The sequence below is a fragment of the Microtus pennsylvanicus genome, chromosome 17 (genome assembly GCF_037038515.1).
Source record: "Microtus pennsylvanicus isolate mMicPen1 chromosome 17, mMicPen1.hap1, whole genome shotgun sequence".
Lineage (NCBI taxonomy): Eukaryota > Metazoa > Chordata > Mammalia > Rodentia > Cricetidae > Microtus > Microtus pennsylvanicus.
The window spans coordinates 38,035,268-38,054,081 of NC_134595.1; the positions used below are offsets into that span (position 1 = coordinate 38,035,268).

Genomic DNA, 18,814 nt, shown 5'->3' on the forward strand with positions numbered 1-18,814 from the left:
CACAGTGAGATATATTCTCTAGCAAAACCAAACAACAAAACAAAACAAAACAAAAAAACAGGGCCAAGTTAAAGCTATAGGTTAATCACCACTCCAAAATACTGCCTAAATCTGGTTTTGTGGTGTCACAGGCCTTTTATCCCAGCACTGGGGAGGTGGAAGCCGGAGGCTCAGGAGCTCAAAGTCATTACTGACCACAGAGGTAGCCTAAAGTCAGACGGGTTACAATAAGACCTTGTTTCAAAGCAAAACACACACACACACACACATTTTAACATTTAAATAATTAAAGAGGAATACAAAAATTGTCATCCTTTTTCTGGAAATGAATCTTTTTGAAATTACTAGCTTATAAAGTAAACTAATTAATATTAAAAGCAAAACAGAAGTTCCAGAAGACATCTTGAGTTAACGCCTGTTCGGGGCTACACAGGAGTGGCCCCTTATCAGTTCGTGCAGGGCAAACTGCTTCCCTCAGAGGGGTTGTCAGTCGAGCACACTGTATCAAAATTATAATGTCTAAGAGCGGCGAGGAAAGTGAAGCGGCTCCCTGGAAAGGCGCTAGCGGCATCTTTAAAAAACAAAAAAAGTGGTCAACCTTTCCGTTTTTCCAAAAGTTAATTATTTTTCACACATTCCATGCTCAAAGAGAAAGATGGTAGTTTCCTTGGCTTGGTGGAAAGTTTTAGGTTGCAGACTGTTCATGGGATGGTGGTGTTTTAGTCAGGGCCACCCCAGCTGTGATGACATGCCCGCCGTGACCAGAGCAGCTCGGGCAGGAAAGGGCTTATTTCACTCACGGTTCTGTATCTTCAAAAACAGTGAGGGCAAGAACTGGAAACAGCAGCAGATGAGGCCATACAGGGTGCTGCTCACCATAGCTCAGCCTGCTTTCTTACGGAAGCCAGGAGCACCAGCCCAGGGGAGCACCAGCCCAGGGGAGCACCATCCACAATAGGCTTCACCCCTCCATCAATCACTAAGAGAATGCCCTACAGCTGGGTCTTAAGGAGGCATGTTCTCAGCTGAAGTTCCTCATTTCACACAGAGCTAGCTTGTGTCAAGCTGACATAAAATTAGCCATCACAGTGGGATGAAAAAAATCCATAGTATATAGCAACCAGCGTCTTTTAAAAAGTGAATAGAATGGAATAGAATATCCAACATAAAGAGGAAAGTAAATAAAAATAAGGTCAAATCTTAATTTTGTGCCTGTGTGCGTGTCTGTGTGAGAACACACACACACACACACACACATATATATGCATACATGTACATATCGGATATAAAATACAGGTTTTAAAAAATGTGTTGAAAGTTAACAGGAACTCTAGAGGCCTGTCTTTTCTTTACTTTTTTTTTTAAAGGTCTCACTATTTGAATTCACTGCTGACTTCAAATCAGTCATCCCAGTTCCAGCCCCAAGTGCTGAGATCATAGGAGTGGGTCACAACACTGGGTAAAACATATTTTAATATTTTTCTTTTTAATTTTATCCATCTATTTATTAGTTTGATTTGTTTTTTTGAGGCAGGGTTTCTCTGTGTAGCTCTGGCTGTCCTGGAACTCGCTCTGTAGACCAAGCAGGCCCCCAACTCAAAGCCATCTGCCTATCTTTGCCTCCCAAGTGCTGGGATTAAAGGCTTGGGCCCCAACCACCTGGCAAAACATGGTTTTTATCCTCCCCAATCCCTTTTGAGACCGAGTCTTACTATGTAGCCTTGGTTGGGCCACAACTCACTGTGTGGACCAGACTGGCCTGAACCCACAGTGATCATCCTACCTCTGCATCCATGTGCTGGGGTTAAAGGTTTGTGCCACCATAAAAACAAAACAAAATACATCTACTTCAAGACTAGCTCTAGCCAATTGGTCGTAGCACACACCACGGGAGGCAAAGGCAGGTGAATCTCTTGTGAGTTTGAGGCCAGTCCATTCTATATAAATCAAGTTCCAGGACAGCCAGAGCTGTTACAGAGAAAACCTGTCTCAAACAAAACAAAACAAAACACAACTGTTCAGTATATAGTGATTAAGGTTTTGCCTTTAAGAAGGGAATTTGGAAGTAGATATTGGACAACCAACAGAGCCACGTCACAATTATTGACAAAGTTATACTCAATCCTCTTATTCTCCAGATCAAAATTCATAAGCCAAGACAGAAGCCTTACACAACCTAACATTTGCTTCATTACTTCAAGTTTAGCATGTTCGCAATACCGGAAAAGTCTTCCTTAGTTCCCTTTGTGACTCCAAGTGTTGCACCAACATCTATTCTTCCTGAAGTTTTATCTGGTCCACCGACATTTTCCAGCTCCCCTGGAGCCAAGGATGGCCATGTGACTAAGTGCTAGCCAATGTAAAGTGTCCAGAAATGGTACAAGCTGACTGGAGTCGGGCCCTCAAATGGCAGAGGTATGCCATCCTTTTCCCATACTCTGTTCCCTGAAGTAAGGACTTATTTGGAGACTCGTGGATTGAGGCAGCACCTTGGAGGGGTAGAGCAACAGATTAGGAGGAACTGGGACTTCTGTCATACCGATTCAGGATTATACAAGCAAGAAATTAAAGTTCTTGTTTCTGCTGCTGCTGGACTATGTTGTAGCAGTTTAACCCATTTCCCACCTACTATGTCTTTTTTTTTTCCAGACATGATTTCTCTGTGTAACAACCTTGGCTGTCCTAGAACTTGATTTATAGACCAGGCTGGCCTTAGACTCAGAGATCCATCTGCCTCTGCCTTTCGAGTGCTGAGATTGTGTGCCCCCAGGCCTGACTTTACATCTTTTTTATTTAACTAAAATGTTTACATTTTACACATTCCAGTGTAGTGTTGTGTTGTGCAGACACCGGTGCTACAGCACACATGTGGAGGGCAGAGGACAGCTTTTCAGACTCTGCTCTCTCCTTCCAGCAAGTGGGTCCTGAGGATTGAATTCAGTCATCAAGTGCCTTCACTGGCTGAGCCAACTCACTGGCCTGTGTTATCTCTTTTCTGCTCTTTAGCCAAAAATGAAGAAGTCAGAGGACTTCTATCTTAGACATAGATATTTCACATATCGGATTTTTTTTTCTTTTTTGAGACAGGGTTTCTCTGTAGCTTTGGAGCCCGTCCAAGAACTCGCTCTATAGGCCAGGTTGGTCTTGAACTCACAGAGATCCACCTCCCTCTGCTTCCCAAGTGCTGGGACTAAAGGCAAGACCAGAAATTTTTGAAAAGCCTTAAAGAGCTGCTCAAACTAGCCTGAACAAAAGCATCTTTTACAGAACAAAAGAAAATTTTAAAGGTCTACTACTGGACAGTGGTATCACAAGGCTTTAATTCCAGCACTGGGGAGGGAGAGAGGGGGTTATCTCTGTGAGTTTGAGGCCAGCCTGGTCTACAGAGCTGGTTCCAGGACAGCTAGGGTTGTTAAACAGTGAGAAAAGAAAAGAAAGAAAAAGGCATGGTGGCTCACACCTTTCCAGTATGAGGGAGGCTGAGGCAGGAGAATCTCAGAAAGATCAAGGCCAGGCTGGTTTATCCTGTGAAAACCTGTCTTAAAATTATGCTGAGCAGTGGTGGTGCCCACCTTTAATCCTAGCACTTGGGAGGCAGAGACAGGAGGATCTCTGTGAGTCTGAAGCCAGTCTAGTCTACAGAGCGAGTTCCAGTACACACTCCAAAGCTACAGAGAAAGTCTGTCTCAAAAAAAAGCAAAAATAAACAAAATACCCCTGAAGAGTAGAGGATGCAGAAATGGCTCAGTAGGTTACAAGTACTTAATGTTCTTCTAGAGGACCCAGAATTATAACCCCAGCACCAAAACTGAGTGATTACATGTAACTCTTAACTTCAGGGTTTAACAAATTCTTCTGGCTTCCAAAGGCACCTGCACACACATGAAATACTGATGTGGGATTCATCTCTGTATACTGTGAATATGTTTTATTACCATTGGTTAAAAAGAAGCTGTTTCAGCAATGGCTTAGCAGAATAAAGCCAGGTGGGAAATCTGAACAGAAATATAGAGATAGTAGGTGGAGTCAGAAAGACGTCATGTAGCTGCCAAAGGAGGAAGACGCCAGGAAATCTTCCTGGTAGGCCACAGCCTCTTAGCAATTCATAGATTAATAGAAATGGGTTAATTTAAGGTATAAGAGCTAGCCAGGAAATGCCTGAACTACTGGCCAAACAGTGTTGTATGTATGTGTATATATAATTTCTGTGGATTATTCAGGTCTGGGCAGCCGGGAAATGAAGGAGCAGTCTCTGGCTACAGAATACACTTACACATATAAAGAAAAATAGAAGAAAAAACCTGGACAGAAAAGCAGGGGTGGGTGGATGGTGTAAGTGAAGAATGCACTTTAGTTTCCTGGCTGCCCAGACCCAAAAATTTATATTAATTGCAACACTGCTTGGCTGACGGCTCAGGCATATTTCTAGCTAGCTCTTACATCTTAAATTAACCCATTTCTTTTTTATTTTAGGTTTTTATTTTTTTTTTATTTATTTGAAGCAGGGTTTCCCTGTGTAACAGTCCTAGCTGTCCTGGAACTAGCTCTTGTAGACCAGGCTGGCCTCGAACTCACAGGGATTCCCCTGCCTCTGCCTCCTGAGGGCTGGGATTAAAGGTGTTCGCAACCACCACCAGGGCTATTTTAGGTTTTTAAAGATTTATTTATTATATATACAGTGTTCTGCCTGCATGTATGCTTGCACACCAGAAGAGGGCACTAGATCTCATTACAGATGGTTGTGAGCCACCATATGGTTGCTGGGTATTGAACTCAGGACCTCTGGAAGAACAGCCAGTGCTCTTAACCTCTGAGTCATCTCTCTAGCCCTAACCCATTTCTATTAATCTATGTATCACCATGAGACTGTAGCCTACCAGTAAGGTAGACAGTATCTTTCTTCTTCAGCAGCTACATGGTGTCTCCTTGACTTCACCTACTGTCTCTCTACATTCAGTTTAGTTTTCCCACCTAGCTCTATTCTGCCCTGCTATAGGCCAAAGAAACTTCTTTATTAACCAATGGTAATAAAACATATTCGCAGCACACAGAGGACTCCTATCAGGATAGGGTGCAATGAGATGGCTCCATGGGTAAAGACACTGCCAAACCTGAACACTCGAGTTTTATCCCAAGGATCCATATGGTGGGAGGAGAGAACTTACTCCCCACTTTGTCCTCTGACCTCTACACTTGTTCCTCCTCCCCACCTCTCTCTACAAGTGCCTATAATCACAGCATTGGAAGGGGGACAGAGACACACAGATCCTGAGTTTGTTGGCCAGCAAGTCTGCCTAGCTGAAAGGGTTCCGTGACAGACCCTATCTCAAGACCATAGGCAGACAGCAATAGAAGGTGACATCTGGCATCTTGCTCTGACTTCCACAAGGCATGTGTACTCTCAGACTCACACACACACACACCACAAGACAGGAACAAAGGAAAATACAGAGAAGGAGGGAGGGGAGAGAGGAGGAGGAGGAGAGAGAGAGAGAGAGAGAGAGAGAGAGAGAGAGAGAGAGAGAGGTGAAACCAATAAAGTAATAGCCATTAGCAGCCATAGCTTTGCTGGGGGCTGGAGACTCAGAGGAGATAAGAGTCAGATAATCCTCGGTGTGAGCTGCAAGATCGTGCCTTTCTGTGGAGCTGGGTTCCAGTGTGGCAATATGGCAGACAGTCATCCTTAGATTATATGTTACAGACCAACTTTATTATGAGCACTGATTCTCTCGACCTTGATTCTCAACAGGAATCTGATTGGCCATATGTAGCAGGTGCTCCAGAAGCCCTATGCCATACCTGCCCTGCCCATTTTTAAAGTCAGCTTTTCCTGACGCAGACAGTTCCTGTGAACCTTAGTGGCTTGCCTAGCCTCAGCATGTCTGTCTCAGGGCATTTTTGTAAGGCCTCTGGAGCTCAGTCAACAAGCATATAGGTGTGGCGGGCACATAGGTTGGGAGATGACCCAAGTCATGGTGATTGGGTACAGTGAGAGCTGAGAATAGGGCTTCTACCCGAGGTAGCCAGGAAAAACAGCCTTAATTTCTACTGGCCTTAGAGCTGTGAGGGTCCAAGAAATAGACACAATGAACACCAAAGTTGGAAGACGTGGGAAAGGTGGAGAGGGAGAAACTGTCTTTACTTCACCTGTTTACTTGTTTCCATGTCTACACCTATGGGAAGATAGACTGACCTACAGTCCCAAGTAGGAGAAGCCACGTGAGAAGCAAAAGAACCGGGAACATCTTAGTCTGTGGCTTCTAAGGGTGGTCACTAGTCTTATGACTTCCATACTAGAGAGGCTAATGTTTTTCAAAATGAGATAAAGATATATGAGAAATCTGTATTAACATTCCTTCAGGAGCTTCCCACTGAATCAGAAGTTCTAGGACCCAGGAATCTACTTTATACTAGCTTTGTAGGTGATTAGGTTTCACAGGACACCTGAGACCACTGGATTCTAGGTAGTTAGTTAGGTGCTGGGACTCAACACAAAACAAGGTAGACCTGGTCCATGACCTCATATTTTAATTTGTCTCCCCCCCCCCCTCGTAAGTCAGACGGTAGCTCTCCGAAGTTGTGGCATCAAACTCACAGAGTTCACCTGCATCTATCCGCCTTCCAAGTGTTGAGATTAAAGGCTTTCGTTATCTACCAAGCCAGTGGGCCAGTCTGGTGACCAGCTGATTTCAATGAGCTGGAATGGAAGGAAGGCGATGACAAAGCAGGTGTGACTAGGCCTGACAAGGGCCAGAGATGCCTTAAAGGATGGACATCAAATCTAAAACCTGGAGAGGAATCCGCACCACAGAGAAACACAGTAGCTGTCACTTGCGATGGGCTTGAGAAATGGCCAGGGAAAAGGAACGCAGTGAGAAGGCAGACCAAAGACAGAACTGTCTCCAAACCACCCCTGTTCACCGACACGCCCATCTTCACCTTCACTGATCATTTCGTTCACCCCTAAGTAAAAACTCTTCTACGAGCTACACCAGCTCCAAGGACGCCCGATTCCAGGCGTGGCTCAACTCTTCTGGGATTCTCCGCCTGCAACTCACTGCCGCCCGGAACCGGCCCGCCCAACGCGATGACGTCAGTGCGCGCGCGCCCTCGGGAGGAGGAGTAGGGGCCGCGGGCCGGCAGGCGCCCAGGCTTCGGTAACCTGTGCTGGGCGGGGGAGAGGAAGGGGCGGGGCAGGGAGCCCCCCGGAGTTACTGGGTTGCGGACCGGACCTGGAGCGGGAGTCCTCGGCACGCTCAGCGCTTGCTTCTTCCCCGCGGCAGGCTCCGCACGCTCCGGCGATGGAGTTTCCGGACCTCGGGGCTCACTGTTCCGAGCCTAGCTGTCAGCGCTTGGGTGAGGGGCGGAGCGCGCGGGGGGCGGGGCCGGGCGGCCGGGGCTGGGGACTGCAGGTGGGGCAGGGAGGGTGGGCCCTGGAGCTGGCAAAGCCCGGAGGGCGGGGCTCGGAGTTGGGGGCGGAGGCCAGGGGGCGTGGTCAAAGAGATCGTGAACTGTGGTAGGGGTGCAGTGTGCGGCAAATAGGGCGGAGTTTTTCCTACCGGAGTAGCAGCCTTTAGCTAGGGGAAAGGATAGTCAGGTTAGTTTGCCTTTGAACTTGCAATCCAACCCATTCTTGTAGATTTTTTGCCACTCAAGTGTGATGCCTGCTCCGGCATCTTCTGTGCAGACCATGTGGCTTACGCCCAGCATCACTGTGGATCGGCTTACCAAAAGGTGAGGGGGCGGTCGTGAGGGTGAAAGGGGGTGGATTGTAATGAGAGGAGAGCAGGAGCAGATGCTTTCAGGCATCTTCTACCTTTTATTTCCACTCTTAGTTGTTTTGTTTCTAAGCCTTGGTACTGGGAAACGTTGTTTTCTAGTGTATTTGTGAGTGGTATATCCAGGTTCTTTAAGAACTGACTCCTGCCCCTTGACTATAGGATATCCAGGTACCTGTGTGCCCCCTCTGTAATGTGCCTGTGCCGGTGGCCAGAGGGGAGCCTCCTGACCGGGCAGTGGGAGAGCACATTGACAGAGACTGCCGCTCTGATCCCGCGCAGCAAAAACGCAAGGTAAATAATTAATAGAGGGGTTAGTGATAGACACCCCAATTTCGAATACCGATGTCTGCAAACCTATAGGCTAGCTTCATGGGGCTAAAGGAGAAAAAGAGTTTCATAAATAACAAACGATGCTTCGTCTCAGATCTTCACCAATAAGTGTGAACGTTCTGGCTGCCGGCAGAGGGAGATGATGAAACTGACCTGTGACCAATGTGGCCGAAACTTCTGCATCAAGCACCGTCACCCACTGGACCATGATTGCTCTGGGGAGGGTCATGTGACCAGCCGGGCAGGGTAATTGCCAAGTACTCTGCTTGCTTTGCTTCAGCCATGTCTGCCTTGACCAGAGGAGTCTTTCTTTCTGCTTTTCACTTTTTGTTTCTGGATTGAGCCTATGCCCTTGCACTGCACACACCACTGAGCCTTGGCCTTCTGTTATTTGAGAGGTTTTACTTCTTAGCCCAGGGTGGCTTCAAACTTGTGGCCATCCTCCTGCCGCAGACGTCAAGTTCTAAGATTATAGCATACATTACTTCAGGCTCCTTCTATTTCTTTGAGACAAGCAAGAGTCCATTAAGTTTCCCAGGCTGTCACTGAACTCACTCTGCCCTATACAGTTTTCCTGTTTGAGCCTTCCAGGTAGGTGAAATTATAGACCACATACAAAATTAGACCCAATTTAACTCCTTTTCAAAGTATATGGTTTTGTAGAGTGCTTAGAGGAACTTGACTTCCAAAGCTCATCCTGGGAGGTGTTAGAATGTCTTCTTCCCACAGGCTTGCTGCTATCTCCAGAGCACAAGGTCTGGCTTCCACAAGCACTGTCCCCAGTCCAAGTCGGACCTTACCTTCCTCATCCTCTCCCAGCAGGTAGGTCCACCTGTTTCTCCTCTCCTCCTTTTAACCCCTTTATATCTCTAACCACAGTCTGTTTAATGTCTGCCGTAGAGCCACATCCCAGTTTCCACGCCGGACATCCCCTCCAGTGATTACTTTGCAGAACGGAATGGTGAGTCAGGAAAAAGTTAGATAGACAGAAGTAAATCTGCATAAAGTCCAAGGAAACTGGTGTTTTTTTTTTTCCTTTGCAGAGTGAGGATGAGGCTCTGCAGCGTGCCCTGGAGCTATCCCTCGCAGAAGCTAAACCCCAGATTCCAAGGTACCTACTCTGAATGAGGGGAAGATCTGTTTGGAAGGATGGAGGTGGGACCACTCCAACCCACTACACTAGCTAAAAACTTGGTTTCCAGATTAGATGAAATATCCCCAAAGGCCTTGATTTTTCTCTCTGCCAATGACAACAATATTAATATCCAAACCCTGTTATAGTAAAGATTGAGATCTCACTCAAGAGGTACTGAAATCAACACCATGATACTGAACAGATTAAACCTCAGACCCTAGGTATTACTGTCGTAAACTTAAGCTCTTCCCTTCTCAGTTCTCAGGAGGAAGAAGACTTGGCACTGGCACAGGCACTGTCAGCCAGTGAGGCAGAATACCAACAGCAGCAGGTATGAGGACTGGGTAGAATGGGTCCTGTCGGGGGTGAGAGGTTAGGGAGAGGATTGGCATGGTTGATCTCTTAGCTTCCCTCTGGTGATGCCAGTTCATGCTGAGCCCTGACACAGGGCCTGCCCTCTCCTGTCTGGACTTTACACTATCTCCTCCTTCTCCTCTCCTTGCTCCAGGCGCAGAGCCGTAGCTTGAAGCCGTCCAACTGCAGCCTGTGCTAGGGTCCTGGGCTTGGGGAGGGAGGCTCACCTGAGGACTGTGGCCCTCACATCTCCAGGGTACCCAGGGAAAGGAAGCACAGAGAAATCCGGATTGCAGAGACAAGCAGGAGTGACGTGGAGGACACTCCACGGAGCCTGGGAAGGAAGTTTGTGCGGCCAAACCTTTCAGACTCTGCTAGCCCTGCTGCTGCAGAAAGGGTGGCCGGGAAACCGTTCTGTCTGGGACCTTGGTAGACTCCATCCCCAGACCCTTCATCATGTTGTCCTTCCCTCCCCGCCACCCCCAGGCTGCCACATGTAGTGGACAGAGAGAGGCCTGGGAAGAGTAAAGACTTTGGCAGTTAGTAGTATGTCTGTGTGTTTCTTTTCCTCTCCAACCCAGAATAACCAGTGTTGTCAGGAATGTTCATTCAACTCAAAGGTAGAGGCCCAGTGGTCTCCCAGACAACCAAGCCACAGCCATCCGTGCACAGTCCATTTATTTCCTTACCGTGCTTTCTGGAAGGCCCCTTTCCCTTACAACAGTGAGCACCAAACTCCTATAGCAGGATGAAGTAGGCCACAGAGAGGGAACACATCTTTTTCTCCTGAGTTAGCTTTTGGAAGGGAAGAGGTCACTTTTGTCACTATGCTGTGTCCTGAGGTTTCGAGTCTTCAGAGACAGTTTCTTGTCCTTGCTGCTGCAGCTGCCACATCTCAGCATACACGCCACCTCGGGATAACAGAGCTTCGTGCCTGGGATGATAAAGCCATGGGTTTCACCCCAATCTCAGAGAACAGAAGTAAACAGAGACGCTCTCCAGGAGCCTCCACCCTGCTCGTCCATGGCTCACCTTCCTCTCTCTATGATGCAGCCGTCCTTGATGACAAGAATTTGGTCAGCATTGACCACAGTTGAGAGCCTGAGAGGTCAGACATCAGTTAGCTACTACCCCCCATCCAAAGTGGTCCACAGTGCCAGGCACACGAGCCCTGCAGTCCTGTACCTGTGTGCTACCACGATAGTGGTGCGGTTGGTGCAGACTTTGGCCAGAGAGGCCTGGATGGCTCTCTCATTAGATGTATCAAGTGCTGATGTCGCCTACGGAAAGAGTGTGGGTGAGATGGTTATGCTACCCAGAGAGTCAAGGAGAGGAGGATGCAGGTGTCTGGTGGAGGTCTCAAGGACAGTTTGGGGGTTCATGAACTGCTGCATAGGATTTTGGTCAAAATGTACTGGTGATACCTTGGCAAAGTAGGGAACTGCTCAGGGAGTGGCTTGGGCATAGATGGGAGGATGACAGGCGAGTGTTGGGGCCTCACCTCGTCCAGCAGAATGATGTCTGGAGCCTTAAGAATGGTGCGGGCAATGGCCACTCGCTGCTTCTCACCACCACTCAGCTTCAGTCCCCGCTCGCCCACCTGAGTCTCATACCCTGTGGATATAAGCACCTCCCTTGCATCAATGTAAATACCCCTGGTTTCTACGCAAAGAAAGGGGGAGCTAATTTTGAGGGATTAACAGGATTTCAATGGATAGAGAGAAAGACCTCACCTTCAGGGAAAGCCAGGATGGCATCATGAATGCCTGCAGCCTGAGCAGCAGCCTCTACCTCACTGTCCCCGGCTGTGACACGACCATAGCGAATATTGTTGGCAATGGTGTCGTTGAAGAGGACAGTGTCTTGGGGCACAACTCCAATGTGAGACCGGAGAGAGATCTGTGTCACCTGAGACCAAAAATACCCTGTCCTGTGAGATCCCTTCAGGCTTCTGGGAAGCACTGGGGATAAGCTGTCTAGGGAAAGATTCCCACCATGGCTACCACAAATCCTAGCTGGGTGGGCAAATCACGCAATCTCTCCTAATCCTCCCCATTCATGAACAGAAAACATGGCTTTTGCCTCTCCACAGACAGACATGCAGACCTCCCGTGGCACACTGTCCTTGTGATGACTTCCCTGGGTGCCTGTTGGTCACATGGCACTTAAGAAGGCTCAGGTTCTTATAATTTTGGAGGTCTAGTGAGTAGGCCTGGGAGCCTTGGCTAGGTTACTAAGCTCCAGCTCCTCTATCCCCCTTTCACTTGAAGACAGGGTCTGGGTGAGTTACTCAGGCTGGCCTTGAACTCCTTTGTAGCTCTGGCAGAGCTTAACCAAGCTATCCTCCATCCTGGGATCCCAGACTAGCACCATCAGACCACACAAGGCCTAGCTTTTTTGCATGCCTACCCCTTGCTGTTCTTCCATGGATCCCGAGATCAGTCTTCTCCAAGGCAACCTCACCTGTGAAATGTCCTGTCCATCTATGCGGATGCAGCCAGAGTTGATGTCATAGAAGCGAAATAGCAGGCGTAAAATTGTGCTCTTTCCTGCCCCAGATGGCCCCACCTGTTACATTGGAAATATGGAAAGAAAATTCTCAGGTTCTCTGGCTTTTAAGGCTCCCTCTTTAAAAGGCCACCAAGATCCAGGAAGGCTGCTACATTCAATGTTGTTGTCTGTTACCAGGCTCTAAATGCCTAGTCTGGGTCATGATGAACTATCATCAGTACTGAATGAAACTCAAGGAATTCAGGTCAAGTAGCTAGGTCTCCCCTCACCAAAGCCACTGTCTGTCCGGGCATCACAGTGAAGGACACATCCTGCAAGGTCTCTCGCCTGCAAGAAAGAATGGTGGGTTCAGCGGTGGATCTACCGAATCATACACTAGTAGACAGATTCTCCCTTCCCAGAGCTACTGATGGTCCTTACCCTCTCCTGTCTAGGAGCTCTCAGTCCCCTATACTGCATTGGTGGATTGCAAAGCTGGGGTTCAGAGCAGGATGAAGGGCGGGAAGGTGGTGTACAAATAGATAAGGGGGAAAGAAAACAAAAAGACAAGGCTCACCCATCGGCGTAGCTGAAGTGTACATTTTCAAACTCAATCTGACCCTTATGAAAACGAAGGGGCCCTGCTCCAGGAAGATCCTTCACCTGAAGAACACAGCCAACATGTGCTCCCATCACTGGCCTGGGATTCCCAGACAAAGAACCGGCCCCTGCCCTGTCTTACTCCTCCCTCTACTCACTTCCGTTTCTTCTTTCAGCAAGTCAAACATGTTCTCCATGTCAATGAAGTTAGTCTGGATCATCCTGCAAAAAGAATGAAGGCTGGGGCTCCCTCAAGAACTGAGAGGGAGCAGTGCACCCTGCAGATGAAGGCAGGGGTCAGGTTACCTGTAGTAGGTGCCAAACCAGTTGAGAGGCATGTACAGTTGAGTGATGTAGGTGCCGAAGAGCACGAAGTCCCCGACCTGTAAGAGACCCCGAGAGGCAAGGTGTCACAGGAAGCCTGCAGTCACTTTGTCCATATCCCATCCAGGAGCCTAGCGGCTCACACATGGCCCCTGGGGCCCCTCTTTGTCCTATACCTTTTCTCTTATGAGTCTGCCTCACCTGCAGCTTCTGCTCACTGACGAAGTATGCACAAAGCAAGGAGCCAGCAAGGAGCCCAAGCCCAATCACCAAGTTCTGGGTCTGATTCAGTACAACCAGAGAAGCATTTGACTTCCACTCCAAACTCTAGGGAAAACAAACAAACAAAAACAGGAGGAAGAAACGGCCTGTGGGACAACCACCACCAAATCCCAATCTGGGTCTAAACACCTTCAACTTTACCTCTGGATTTCACTCTTCTCTGCCCTGGTAATAACACAGGACAGCTCACATGAGTATCCTCACCTGATACTTGATAATGGCCTCTCGATAGCGTTCCACTTCATAACCCTCAGCATTGTAGTACTTCACCTGGGGGAGTCACACAGCACAGAACTGTGGGATCATTTCCTCCAGAGTCCTGATCTTTTCTTCCCAGTGTCTAAATTTATTTTATTTTTGTTTCTTGGCTTTTCGAGGCAAGGTTTCTCTGTGTAGTCCTGGCTATCCTGGAACTTACTCTGTTAGACCAAGCTGACCTTGGACTCACAGTGATCCACCTGCCTCTGCCTCCCGAGTGCTGGGATTAAAGGTGTGCGCCGCCACCACCCAATATTCTTCCCAATTTCTAATATCCCCTCCAGATCCTTTATCATTTTATGGTCCCAGCCATGCTCCCCCACCACCATCTCGGGGCCTCTGTTACCGTCTCAAAGTTTAGCAGAGAGTCCACTGCTCGTGCCCTGGTGACATTTTCCTGTGTGTTCATACTACGGCGAAACTTGGCTCTCCATTCAGTGACCACAATAGTCAGTACTAGAGGAGGAAGGGGTGGGGGGAGGACAAGACATCATCCCCAACAGCTGAGACCAAATATAGATGTCCATGCCCTGTGCCACACCTACCAAACCTATGCCAGCACCCAGGGACCCAGACCCAGAGAGAGATCTTCACCAAGGAAAGGAGTTGCATGCAAGGTATCTTTGTAGTCTTGTAAAGTTTCATGTAGAAAATGCTTTTGATGAGTACATGGAAAGAAGATGCATTGTGCTACAGAGTTTTTCCCTGACCGGTCACACAGTGAGGACCCACATTGAATATGTCATACAATGACATACATGCCTTTCCCTGGTTTTCATCTAGGTTGAATTAAGATTCAACCTCGACAGGGGAGTAGACCTTCCCATTGTACCAGGAGTAAACAGAGCCTAATCAAGCCTGCCAATCCTTAAGTGAGTGGGGATAGGGTTCATGATCAAGGAACACCCTACACAGTTCAGGGAGACAGTTTCCCCAGGCAGCACTCACTGAGGTAAAGACTCATGCACAGGAACACAATGAGGCCAAACCAGGCATTGAAGAACATGCTGAAGTAGATGATGCCAATAATGATGTCAGCCAACGTGGGGATGATGTTGAACACCAGGTAGCTAGAAAAGTCAAGTGAGGAAAAGGTTTGAGGATTTAGACCAGCAATCTTATCTCTATAAACTTATATTAGTGTAATGTTTCATTTTCAACAGCAAAAAAATCTAACTACCTTTCAAGAGGTAGCTAGATAGCTAATAAGGTCTGGTGGCAAAGGCCTGTAAATCTAGCCCTCTACAGATTAAGGCAGGAAGACTGAGAGTTTAATGCTAGCCTGCCTGGGTTAGGGATATGGGCTGGGGATATGGATAGAGTGTTTCCCTAGCATATGCCAGGTTGTAGGTGGTTCAGTCTTCAGTATTGCATCTTTCTCTGTCTCTTTCTCTCTCTCTCTCTCTCTCTCTTTCTCTCTCTCTCTTTCTCTTTCTCTCTCTCACACACACACCAAAAAATAAAAACCCAAAACAACAACAAAATAACCTATCAATTACAAATAAGAGATCTTTGTGCATGGATGAAAAGGAAGAAAAGGAATCTCAGCTGGGCATGGTGGCACATACCTTCAATCCCAGCACTGAGGAGGCAGAGGCAGACAGATCTCCAGCCTGGTCTACAAAGGGAGTTTTAGGACAGCCAGGACTACACAGAGAAACTCTGTCTTGAAAGAACAAATGAAAGAAAGGAAGGAAAAAAGAAAGAAAGAAAGAAAGAAAGAAAGAAAGAAAGAAAACAAAGTTTTGCTAAAGCAATTTTGAGAAAGAACCTATGTTATGGTATCTTTTGGCTTAAAATAACAGTACCACCTTAGTTCTGAGTCTTCAGAGATTTAAAGCAAAATACAAAAGCATAGCTTAACATACTAACCATAGTAGGGGAACTTGAAAAATGAATGGAATTCTTAAGGTTTGTTCTATCTGCATTTTCATTTCTTTTTAAATTATGTTGTTTGGTAGGTCTGGGAGGTATCTTAGAAGGCCAGAAGATGGTGTGGGATCTCCTGGAGCTAGCTAGAGTAACAGGCAGTTAGTTGTGAGCTGCCTGAGGCAAGTGGTGCTGGGAACTGAATTCAGGTTCTCTAAAGCAGTAGGTGTTCTTAACTGCTGAGCCTTCTCTCCAGCCCCCACTTTTGTTTCTTGAGACAGACTCCTAAATTGTCCAAGATAGGCTCAAACTCCTGTAGCTGAGGTTAGCCTTGAACTCCTGACCCTCCTACTTCTAACTCTCAAGTACTGGGATTGTAGGCGCCACCACGTGAGCAGTCTACATTATTTGAGTTACTTGACATAATACTTCTTCCTGTAATTTGCCAAAAAGACCGGAAACAAAGTAAGGTAGGAGGGGCAAGGCGCCCAAGCTGGGTCTTCCCAGCTCCCACACTCTTCCCACTGGTGTCGCACCTGAGCAGTCCTGTGACACTGGATGTGCCCCGGTCCACAACCCGAAGCACCTCCCCCGTGCGCCGGCCCAGGTGCCAGCGCAGCGAGAGTTCATGCAGGTGGGAAAAGAGGCGCAGTTCCACACCACGGGATGTGAACTGCTGTACCCGGATCCACAGGAAGGTTCGGAGGTTGCTCACAAAACCTGCAGAAAACAGGGAAGCCTTAGTAGGTCTTGGGGGATGAGAAACATCAGCCCAACACCAAATGCTAGAGGTCTGAGCCCGAGGAGTCTGTGGAAAGAATAATTAGAAGCAAGACGGCGGGGCGTTTCCATGGGAGAGACTGATGCCAACCAGGGTAAGAACAGAGTCCCTCATACCTGTACTGCCAGTGCCACCTCCCTGGAGGAACTTGAGGAAAACATAGATGGTAACAGTCCAGGCCAGGGAACTCCAAGGAGCCTTCGAAGTCAGTAAGTTTACTGTGGATTAAAGGTATCAGGGTTCATGTCCAACAACCAGGACTCTCGAAGGCAAAACTGCCCCAGGTTCTGACCACCAGATCCCGTCTTAGCTAAGGGCCAACCAGCCACTAAGATGAACATACCCTTCCACCCCCTCACCAATGTCCCTATAGAAGATGGGGACCAAGACGTTGAGTGCTCGGTCCAGCCCCATGAGCCCCAGGCAGATGAGTACTATCAGCTGCAAGGCTGGACTCCCCCGAGGCCATAAGTAGCTACTCAGTAGGCGAAGCTTCCTGCCAAGGTCTTTCCAGGTGGATACCCGGTCTGTGGAATGGACCTAGGAAGACGACATACAGGAGGGAAGTCAGAAATAAAGTATACTTGTCCCGGTATATTCTCAGGAAATAATAGATGGGACCACAGTTCACAGGTGCAAGGGCCTATCAGCACGGCAATGTTAGCCTCTAGGCTCCTCCCTATTCACAAGCCCCGCCCTTGCTCAGACTCCCTTCCTCCCAGGTCTCAGGTAACCCTGGAGACTGGCATCCTCTCACACCTACCCTGTCGCTTCTCTCTACTTTTCCCAGAGACAGCCTTGGGAGTTGAATAAACTTTTCCTTTTTCACCCACGGAAAGGCTGTCTGGTTTCTTTGCTGTGCCCCTTTCATTCAGGGATGATGGCAGGAAATAAAATTAAACATTTACAAGGTACCGTATTCTACCCTCAGCACAGACACGAAGATACATGCCTGATTTAAAAAAATTAGGTATATACATGGTCCCTTTTTCTTTTTTCTTTTTGTTGTTGTTGTTGTTTGTTTGTTTGTTTTTTCAATACGGGGAGAACTCACTTTGTAGACCAGGCTGGTCTTTAACTCAAAAATCCTTCTATGGGATTAAAGGCATGGGCCACCAAACTTGGCATACCTGGTTTCTTTCTACATCTTGGTCTTCTTCATGAACCCGTAGGGTGTATGACTGGGGGCGAAGTCCAGGGGCCCAGAGTCCCAGGGTAAACAGTCCTCCAGAGACCACATATCGCAGGACCCACAGGCCAAACTGGACCTAGAATGAAACCGAGCACAGGTGTAAACCAGAATGTAAACCCCATTGTATTGCTTCTTTTAACACTCAGAAGCTTCCCAGGGGCCTAGCAACAGGTTTTAAAAAAAAACCACAATGACTCAGCACAGAGACACACCCCATTCAATGCTAGCAATTCCCACCAGTTGCCTATCAGCTTCCAGCCACCGGCAGACACTCCATTTTTTTCTTAAGAGTCATGCTAAAGCATGGAGCCAGTAGGTCCAGAAACAGTACTTGTCAAACATCAGTGCTTCTCCTCCTCCCTACGAGGCCCCTCACCTGCTGGCCAAGATCTGCCCTGCCCCACCACCACTGTGGGCTGTTCCAGGATACCAGGGCCAAGTTCTCGGCTGCAAATGCCACGGTCCAGAGGAGCAGGAGACCCGAGCTATGCCTGAACTTCATCCAGACGCCCATTGCTAGACTCTGCCGTGCCTGGCGCCGTTCCACCACGAGCAGCCACAAGCCACAGGCGCTGGCCATACTCTCCAGCACAGAAGACAGCAATAGGTAGCCTGGCAAGCGGACCCCCTGTGCAGTGCCCACTCTGCCAGCCAGGCCGGCCAGGGGTAGTGCCACCTGAAGTGTGGCCAGAAACAGCTGCAGCGCGTAGGGAGCCACCCGAGGGCCAGCCGCCCAAAACAGTTCCTCTGTGCCCGCAGGCACCTCCCGACGCCTGCAGGGCAGAACCAGCACCAAGGCCAGAGCCCCCAGCGTCAAGAGTGTCGAGGGCACGAGTGTGAAGAAGAAGCAGGGACTCAAGCCATTCTGAGTCCAAGCCGGACCCACCGGACCTTCGGCCTCGCAGTAGTTGCCTACAGTCACCATGGCGATGTGTGGCTGCTGGCCGAACTTGAGGTCACTGCAGTTTCAGGGAGTCGGGCTGACCACTCAGTGAGGGCCGTGGAGGCCAGCGTGTCTTGGGACATGTAGCTACGCCGCTGGGGTCGCGGGGAGAGCCGCACGTGGACTTGCCACACTGCCCACTCTGTTCGCGCACGCGCCGCCACCACGCACACTCACGCAGGCCACGTACGCCGTCCTTGGCGAGTCCCACTCGCTAGCAGCTGGGACCCTCAGGCCCAGAGTCACCGCACAAAATATGTTGTGCCCTTTACGGCAGAGGACCCGCCCACTAGCTCTATCCAGTGTTCCCATTGGCCAAGCGTGAGGAACGCAGACAGATGGGCTGAGAGCTGGCTGGGTCACGTGTTCAGGGCGGGAAATCTGACCTAAGTCTGACTGCGGACCTTGACCTCCACAGAATTGTCCGTGGAATCGGCGCCACCCACCCCCGCCCTTTAAATAGCTAGCACACTGT

The 18,814-nt window shown here is 48.6% G+C and overlaps 2 protein-coding genes across 3 annotated transcripts; one reads left to right on the forward strand and one right to left on the reverse strand.

Annotated features, from left to right (window-relative positions):
* Positions 1–7,119: 7,119 nt before the first annotated feature.
* Positions 7,120–10,146, forward strand: Zfand2b (zinc finger AN1-type containing 2B). Of its 2 annotated transcripts, none has more exons than XM_075951756.1 (9): positions 7,120–7,356; positions 7,640–7,734; positions 7,941–8,072; positions 8,206–8,357; positions 8,841–8,933; positions 9,012–9,072; positions 9,155–9,222; positions 9,505–9,577; positions 9,856–10,146. In XM_075951756.1, the coding sequence occupies exons 1-9, from the start codon at positions 7,302–7,304 to the stop codon at positions 9,910–9,912; spliced, it is 786 nt and encodes a 261-aa protein (XP_075807871.1). In that variant the 5' UTR covers positions 7,120–7,301; the 3' UTR covers positions 9,913–10,146. The 2 variants fall into 2 exon arrangements, with proteins under 2 accessions (XP_075807871.1, XP_075807873.1); XM_075951758.1 differs by having other exon boundaries at positions 7,121–7,356; positions 9,755–10,146.
* A 115-nt stretch (positions 10,147–10,261) lies between these two features.
* Positions 10,262–18,636, reverse strand: Abcb6 (ATP binding cassette subfamily B member 6 (LAN blood group)). Its single transcript, XM_075951613.1, has 19 exons — positions 17,773–18,636; positions 17,335–17,472; positions 16,564–16,744; positions 16,321–16,422; positions 15,960–16,143; positions 14,503–14,624; positions 13,901–14,010; positions 13,501–13,566; positions 13,216–13,341; positions 12,997–13,073; positions 12,849–12,912; positions 12,668–12,753; positions 12,381–12,438; positions 12,064–12,168; positions 11,334–11,508; positions 11,102–11,214; positions 10,786–10,880; positions 10,633–10,701; positions 10,262–10,534 (listed from the first exon to the last, which is right to left on the reverse strand). Exons 1-19 carry the CDS (start codon positions 18,319–18,321, stop codon positions 10,426–10,428), a joined length of 2,529 nt encoding a protein of 842 aa, XP_075807728.1. The 5' UTR covers positions 18,322–18,636; the 3' UTR covers positions 10,262–10,425.
* Between the last annotated feature and the right edge of the window lie 178 nt (positions 18,637–18,814).

What these genes read in the sequence shown, in the direction of transcription:
- Zfand2b (XM_075951756.1), top strand. Translation starts at nt 7,302, where the DNA reads ATGGAGTTTCCGGACCTCGGGGCTCACTGTTCCGAGCCTAGCTGTCAG. An exon ending in TCCTCATCCTCTCCCAGCAG is followed by an intron (nt 8,934 to 9,011) that starts GTAGGTCCACCT and finishes TGTCTGCCGTAG; the next exon opens with AGCCACATCCCAGTTTCCAC. An exon ending in CAGAATACCAACAGCAGCAG is followed by an intron (nt 9,578 to 9,855) that starts GTATGAGGACTG and finishes TCACATCTCCAG; the next exon opens with GGTACCCAGGGAAAGGAAGC.
- Abcb6 (XM_075951613.1), bottom strand. Translation starts at nt 18,321, where the DNA reads ATGGTGACTGTAGGCAACTACTGCGAGGCCGAAGGTCCGGTGGGTCCG. An exon ending in AGTGTCACAGGACTGCTCAG is followed by an intron (nt 14,625 to 15,959) that starts GTGCGACACCAG and finishes TGACTTTTCTAG; the next exon opens with CTACCTGGTGTTCAACATCA. An exon ending in TGCATCATAGAGAGAGGAAG is followed by an intron (nt 10,535 to 10,632) that starts GTGAGCCATGGA and finishes TTATCATCCCAG; the next exon opens with GCACGAAGCTCTGTTATCCC.